The sequence below is a fragment of the Leptonychotes weddellii genome, chromosome 7 (assembly GCF_054177405.1).
Source record: "Leptonychotes weddellii isolate Sample4059 chromosome 7, ASM5417740v2, whole genome shotgun sequence".
Taxonomy (NCBI): Eukaryota; Metazoa; Chordata; class Mammalia; order Carnivora; family Phocidae; genus Leptonychotes; species Leptonychotes weddellii.
Window position 1 is genome coordinate 77,595,739 of NC_138375.1, and position 8,373 is coordinate 77,604,111.

At 37.3% G+C, this 8,373-nt stretch overlaps 1 protein-coding gene across 3 annotated transcripts in view; it reads right to left on the reverse strand.

Annotated features, from left to right (window-relative positions):
• Positions 1–1,731: 1,731 nt before the first annotated feature.
• The window catches only part of LOC115943757 (uncharacterized), a 61,399-nt gene continuing 54,757 nt past the window's right edge, over positions 1,732–8,373 (reverse strand). For 2 of the 3 annotated variants that reach the window (XM_081826578.1, XM_081826579.1), the window contains one exon: positions 3,605–5,370. Coding sequence is in view for 1 of the 3 variants with exons in the window: in XM_081826579.1 (XP_081682705.1) it covers positions 5,357–5,370 (14 nt within the window). In the remaining 2 variants the exon portion in view is untranslated. Of the gene's footprint in view, positions 1,878–3,604; positions 5,371–8,373 lie in introns of those variants that run through there. The other variant, XR_014147066.1, reaches the window with a different exon arrangement.

Below are 8,373 nucleotides of genomic sequence, written 5' to 3' on the forward strand. Positions count from 1 at the left end.
AGTATAATCTGCTCTAAATGTGTAATCCATACAAATTATTATATGTCCAAAATCAGGGTGATAATTAGTACAGCCTTGAAATAAAAAGCAAATCTAAAGGTAGTCAGAGACTGAAAATGAAGTGCCATAGTTGGTCCTCTTGTCTTTTAAAGTGTTTTAATTATATCGTGGAGAAAGAGGTAGGCTCAATGAAGGTAACTGAGAAAGGCTTCACATACTAATTGCTGCAACCCATGTGTGATCTCTAAAAACAGTGACATTTTCTGGTTCAAAAAGTTTTTGCCCTAGTTCCTTGGCTGAGAGGAATAAAGCATAATTTTAACCTTGCTAAATGATCTTTCTGTGGCTTTCATATTCGTGTATGATAACAAGTTTTTTGCTTGCTTCCATGATGTTAGGTGTGAAAGAGAAAGAATTTCTTTTGCAATGTGTATGGTGCATTATTCACGGTACCGTGGTATGCAGATAGTGAGTAAGAGAGTATGCAGAGCTGGAGTAAGAGAATAAGTGGCTCACAAAACTACTGAGAATAAGCTTACTCTTGAGGAACATAAATTAAGAGGTTTGGAAAAGAACCATCCAATCCCAAAATACCTCCGAACTCCTTGTTTCAATGCCCAGAATTCCCTCATCCGACCCTCATTATTAGGCCTTGAAATTTCTCAACAAGAGCACCCTACGTATTTCTTTTTAAAGGCAACTATTTTCAGATTATGTGACTCAAAAATAACATAGTGGATGAAAAGGAAATGGCAGCAAAAACTGCATTAACCAACACAGAAGTAAAGTTCTTATAATTCCTATAAATATTCCATATGCCCCTCCTCAACTGACTGAAGAAGCATGAAGGAAACAAAGGCAAGGCTTATCTTCTTTATAGCCCACCCTGATCAATACTACTAATGAGTCATTTCCGCCCCCCCAGCCCCTTTGCCACTTGTCATAGCCAAGTGATGATCTATTCTTCACTCCTGCATCTTTAAAGATCCCCAGTGGAGCCCAACCAGCATCTGACCATTCATTCACCAAGCCATGAGGATGGAATATCTGGCCTGTTTGTTCTAGTTGGTAGGAAATCTTACACAGTTTCATTTACTAAATACTACAAATGGGTTTTTTTTAACATATTATTATTATTAAAATATAAATAATTTATCCACAAAAATGAAATATAAAGAAACAGTTAAGAATTAGAAAACTACTTTTTTGTTAAAACCTGAATTACTATTCATGCTGAACATCTAAGGAATTTTAATGACTACTATGTAGATCATGTATTATTCTGTCATTTTCATATGCCATATCTTTTCATTTAAAGAGCTAAATCCAAAGTCACTTGGAGCAATAAGAAATACAACAAATCTCTACAAACATGGAAACATGTAAACCTATGCCTGGAAATGAAACTCCTTTTCTCTTTAGATGGGCTGATATTTGGAGGTGGGGACTTTGGGAGGTAATTAAGTTTAGATGAGGTCATGAGGGTAGTACTCTCATAATAGAATTAATGCTCAGGGGCGCCTGGGTGGCTCAGTCATTAAGCGTCTGCCTTTGGCTGGGGTCATGATCCCAGGGTCCTGGGATCGAGCCCCACATTGGGCTCTCTGCTCAGCGGAAAGCCTGCTTCTCCCTCTCCCACTCCCCCTGCTTGTGTTCCCTCTCTCACTGGGTCTCTGTCTGTCAAAAAATAAATAAAATCTTAAAAAAAAAATAGAAGAGGAAGAAGAAGAGCTCCCTCTGTGTGTCTTTCCATTTCCACCAAGGAAAGGCCACATAAGGACATTATCAGAAGACAGTCATCTGTAAACAGGAAAGAGGACTCTTATCAGACACTGCATCAGCTGGCACCTTGATCTTGGATTTCTCAGCCTCTAGAACTGTGAGAAATAATGCTTGTCATTTCAGTCATTCAGTCTATGATATCCTGTTACAGCAGCCCAAGGTGCCTAAGACATCATGTTATACAAAGGCAGGAAAAATGTGCAGTTACTAATATATATGGTTATACACACAGAGACACCTACACACACATAGGAAAATAAACATCCCTCCTATTTGAAAGGAAGAGAGAAGTCAAGCATTTTATATTTTTTAAAATTGAAAGAATCAACAAAATCACATACATAGGATTAACACTGGGAAAAAAAATAAAGGATTTGGCATAAATCTAATTAGTCATATCAGCAGAGAGAGGTACAGGTTGGTCTTAGTAAACACAGGGTGGTTTTTGAGTGCAAAGTAAATAAGTGCACTGAAGTACAATACTAATCACATTTGTTCTAACATTGACCTTACAATAATTAAAAATTGATGCTTGCAACATAATACAGCTGTGCAATCATATTTAAACCTAATCATTTCATAGAGAGAGGAAAGTTGTACAAAAAGGTCAAAAACACTTTAATTTCATGACAGTAAATTTACTCTTTATTCCCAAAGTGAAAATGTCTAATTTCTAAAAGAGCAAACCAATAATTACTTATTATAAAGCTATTTTAGTCAATACTTAATTTCTCTATATTGATTAGTGTTTAGGCATTTAAAATGTACCCTACAGCAAGAATATGTGTTTACAATACTATTCTCTCTACTGATGTTTGTAAGTATTACAGGTATCGATTTAAGACATCTCAAAAATGCCAAACTTAATAGAATCATGTGAAACGGGGTTTGATTCTTTTAAAACTGGAATTTAATTTTTAAATGTTTGAATAATAGTGTCCTTAAAGGTCTCTGTATCATGATCACTATTTCTGCCATTACATATTTTAATGATGAGTGCTCGATTAAACAGTGCATTATAAATTCCGCCCCTCTCCCAAAAGTAATAGAGAAAAAAAATATAAAAATGATCAACTCTAGCACTCACAACTGGAACAAAACATTTTCTCTTTATTTTATGTACTTCTGATTATTATTCTCCCCCTTAACTTGCATTCTGTGTAACTTAGAGCTCTTTGCAATAAAACAAAATGATGCTTCATCAGGATGTTACTGGGAGTACCAAGGCAATTTACAAACTTTCTATCATTAAGTATGAGAACATCACTGTGAGGCAGGTATTAATATAACACTTCTCTCTTGAGGAGTTCAATGCACTTTACATAACTTTATTAACTCTTCCTTGAGCTGGGCAAAAAGGCTAAGTAAGATACTTCGCCAATGTACCTCATATCCAATGATGGCATAAAAATAGAAAAGACTCTATCCAGCCACAAACTTTAAGTTCATTTTTACTTCTAATCTGAAGTTATGACTAAAGACAAGGTCTCACTCAATATATTTGGCTTTTGTTAATACTGATTTTTTTAACAGGTTTCAATTTTATAAATGTGAAGTCAGAATTAAACACCTAAAAGAGTATTGATCCTATTAATTCTTTTTTTTTAGGTATTTTATTCTTTTTTTTTCTTTTTTAAATTTTATTTTATTATGTTATGTTAATCACCATACATTACATCATTAGTTTTTGATGTGGTGTTCCATGATTCATTGTTTGCATTTAACACCAGTGCTCCATTCAATACATGCCCTCTTTAATACCCATCACCAGACTAACCCATCCCCCCACCCCCTCCACTCTAGAACCCTCAGTTTGTTTCTCAGAGTCCATAGTCTCTCATGGTTCGTCTCCCCTTCCAATTTCCCCCCCTTCATTTTTCCCTTCCTACTATCTTCTTCTTTTTTTTTAACATATAATGTATTATTTGTTTCAGAGATACAGGTCTGTGATTCAACAGTCCTACACAATTCACAGCGCTCACCAAAGCACATTAATTCTTAAGCAGTAATTCTTTCTGAAGATGGAAGAAATTCAAGGGTAACAATCAACTTTTCTCTCTATTAAAATACATTAGAAATTATGAAAGCAGAATATGATCCTGCGGACAGGCATCACCACGTCTTTAAGTAAATCTATGCCTTTCTTAGCAAAAGTGGGACAATGCACAAATGGATACAGCCAGATGAGAGATACAAAGTGAAGGGCATAGAAACACTAATAACATGTAACAGTGCTTACCAAGTGTCAGCCACTACTTTAAGGAACCCACATGTATTAACTCATTGCATTCTCATAACAACTCCCTAAGGCAGGTAATATTATCCCCACTTGATAGATAAGGCACTGAGGCTCAGAGAGCTGAGCCTGCCCCAGGTCACAAAGCTACTAAGTAGCAGAGCTGGGCTACAACCCAGAAAATATGATTCCAGAGCCCAGGTTCTTAGCCAATTTCCTAGAAAGGAAGAAAGCTGTTCCCAGAGGCCTCAATCCATGATATACCGTATCCTAGAGTTCCAAGCCCATAAGCTCTCTCCATCCAATTGCAACATTTCCTGCCTGGCGTCAATCTCACAATCAACAGAGAACAACTGTTCAAGTTTGTGTATTGTGATTTCAACATATGACACTAGTATTTAGAAGAGGGTCACAAGGAGGCAGTATAGTATAATCAGGAGTACGCTACTTTAACAGGCTGCCATTAGGCAAGTTACTTCCATCCAAGCTTCATAAGATAGAGATAATGGAACTTACTTCCTGATGCTGTAGTCAGAATTAAACCGGTTAATATTGTTTAACACAGGGGCTCACGTGTAGTAAGCACTCAATAAGTGGTTGCTATTAAGTTAATATAAAGTAAGTTAATATAAAATTATGTGTGCCATTCTCAAAACTCTGAAATTCAGAATTAACAGTGAATTTAGCATATCACAATACTGGTGATAAACTAAATTTAATTGATTCTTTTACCAAATATATGTTCTAGGCATTATGCATGATTTTATTTAATCCTCAGAATAAACCTAGAATTGAAGTGTGGTTATGCCACTTTTAGATAGGAAAATAAGCTTAGAGACTTTACTTGCCCACTATTTTGCCAATAGCAAAATCATGTGATCAATTAACTAGATGTTTCCCACAAAGCAGAATGAAAACCTGTAAGCAGGGAGATTATTTGAAAAATTCTTCTCTCTCAAAATATAATGAACCTGAAAAAGTTCCTGGACTAAAGTTCACCTTGTTTAGCTTTGCTATAATTAGAGTAAAGCTGCACCCAGAGAGTAGTTAGAACAGAGATGATAAAGAGGAAAAATACTGCCCCAAAATATATCCCCCATGCCCAGCACATACCAGGTGCTTCTGCTCCTTCCATCAGAGCCACAAAGGAAAAGAGCAGGAGCCAACATTAGGTAGGAGCTTTCTGAGGGGACAGTGTTAGAGGGAGGCAGGCAAGAACTCTGCACTCAGGGGCTGAAGCCCCAGCCAAAGGGAAGTAAGACTGCGATACTGTAAAGCAGATTTGCCTTGAATCAGCTTCACCTGCACCCAAACATCCTGTAGAGGTCTGCTTTTGGTCTATTCATAGAAATCTGCAGAAAAAGAGAAAATACATTACATTAGTCTTTCTCTGACCTCCCTGAACCTTGACCTACCCCTATTCCCTAAATTGGAAATGTCTTAGTTATGCAAAACAAAAATACCTCCTGCTGAATTAGGACACTATTTCCTCTTTCTCTCTTAATGCAAATAAAAAGGTTTTGTCATTTCCATAATGTCCACTGTATATACAAAGAAAATTACCTATCATTCTCCTTTAAAGAATATGATTCAGGACTGATTATAATATATACTTTATTTCTACAATGACTGAAAAAAAGCTTTAAGTGAAAGAATGGAATTTCACCTTTCACTGGCTAACATACAAGCCAATATGGAGGATGAGGCAGATATAAAGTAATTACATATAAAAAGAGTCACAAGCACAATGATACAGAGTTCTCTCACACAGGTGTGGAAAAAAGTGAAAAACAATCAACCCATATGTCAGCAAGAAATAGAACTGAAAAAGTATCCATATTATCTCAAGAACTCTAAGAGCTTGTGTTCCATTATCCATTATCAGGCAGCATGCAACCTAACCATTTCTTCCATGTTTAGAATATATGACCTCTCTTGATAACTCATTCAAACTTTTAATAATCATCATATGAAAGTAAACCTTTTCTTACCTAACTCCAATCATTCATATGACATGACTGAAACACCTAGCATGATGCTGACCACATAACAAGGTACTCCATAAACCCTTGTTGATGGTATGGTGATTTCAGCTATTTCCCTTTTCTCTGACCTCAGTGGAGACAGGAGAAAAGCTTAGACAGAAACAATGGCAAATGGTTAGATATAAGAGGGAGTTGATGAGGGACAAATGCAGAGTAGAAGTGAGGAAAACAATGTGGAATGACTCACTGTGCTCTAGTACAGTATGATCTATTTTGGAAGACAGAGCCAGCCACCAACAAAATATGCACTGCAAAACAAAACTTGCTAAAGCATACACTCAGAAAATTAACTGCTTCACTGCTTTCCCACTCAATTCCATGGAAATAATTCCCAAATTATCAATCTCTTTCTAACCCTGACCTCTCCCAGAATTCCTGTTCCACTGGGGTGGTAAGATGGGATATTCTTTCTCCATGATTCACTCTGTCTTTCTTCCTTGGCTTTGCTGCTAATATGGAAGGTGTCTTTGGTGAGAGAGTGAAGAGAACCATTGTGGGTTGCCATAGTGACCCACTGACATTTTAGTAGGAGTAGTAATCAAAATTAACAAGGAAAAATGTTTACTTGTCTTACAGTTTCTTCAGTCTCTTGAATCTAACAATGTATAGAAAAGACCTGACAACGCTCATGCTAGAAGAAGTTAGAAATTCCTGAGGGAGGGAGTAGAGGCATCACTGGAAAAAGTAAAGTAAGCGATTGGTTAACAGTAGGACTCTGGTAATGGAATGGACTTGCCTGTTATCCCCTGCAATAAAAGATCCAACAAAGGGATTAAATTTGGATACCCTGGAAGCACCTCAAACTTAAAATTTCTAAAATTAAACTTCCCCAAGAACCAGTTTCTGCTGACTTCCTTGTTTGTTAAGGGTACACTTGTTCTCTCAGGCTCCAAACATGAGTCATCCTGTCTCATTCCTCACCCACCCCCACCATATCTAATTAAACACCAACTTGGGTCTGTTTTTCTCCTCAGCACTTTTTTGCAACTTTCTGCTGCTTTCTTTTCCCATTGCTTCATCTCGAATTTGGTTTTGACCTCACACCTGGCTCCCTGACACTCTTGTTTTGGTGTCAGCTCAGATGCCCTCCATTCCCATAAGTCTTGCTTCGCCTCCTCATAGATCCCCCATCAGAAGTTTTTCCTGCTATTCTAGAGCCTTCAGTTGCCTTCATTTTACAGGAAAACATACTGCTTCTTATCATACTTATTATTTTTATTCAAGGATCTTACTTTCCCCACTGGGCTCTCTGCCCTTGCAAGAAAGAACCATGTCTTACTTGTCTTCTTATATCTCTTAGCGCATGGCATTCTGCCCCTCATATACTGAGCGTTCAGGAGCTATTTTATGTGAACAAATGCAGAAACAAAATGACTTTTCCAGATACTGTTTTCAAACAGTGCTTTTCAAGCTTTAGAGTGCTACAGAAATACCTGTGATGTTTATTCAGATATTCTGATTCAAAAGATCTGACCTGAGAACCAAGAATGTATATTTTAAGTAATTCTTCTTCTAAAGATTTTATTTATTTATTTGACAGAGAGAGAGAGACACAGCGAGAGAGGGAACACAAGCAGGGGGAGTGGGAGAGGGAGAAGCAGGCCTCCCTCTGAGCAGGGAGCCCGATGTGGGACTCGATCCCAGGACCCTGGGATCATGACCTGAGCCGAAGGCAGACGCCCTACAACTGAGCCACCCAGGCGCCCCTATTTTAAGTGATTTTTAAACTAAAATTCCATTAGTTTCCATGGCAAAAAAGGTGCTACCTATGCAATTCATAGTCCGAGATGTTGAGATAGAACCCACGATATTATTCTAAAAAAAAAAAAAGCTTTAAAAAACTGCACACCTCAAATTAGCAAAATACACAGATATCATTTGGAGTTAATTTATTTTTATTTTAAGGATCATTTACTAGGTCAAATAAATCAAGCAAGATAATATTTCAGTTGATAGTTTCTACTGAAAAAATTTCCATTCCAAGCAAAAAAATTGTTCCTATAATGCACTGACGACAAGTGCACAAAAATAACAATCTCTTTCTCTACAGAAAGGGTTTTGGTTTGCGACAGAAAGTTTGTTGTTTCCCCAAAATTCAAAAAAAAGTGACTTTAAGATTGCACAATGGTAAGGGCACCTGGGTGGCTCAGTCAGTTAAGATCTGCCTTTGGCTCAGGTCATGATCGCAGGGTCCTGGGATCGAGCCCCACGTCTGGGCTCCCTGTTCAATGGGGAGCCTGTTTCTTCCTCTCACCCCAGCTCATGCTCTCTATTTCTCTCTCTCTTTCTCAAATAAATAAATAATATATT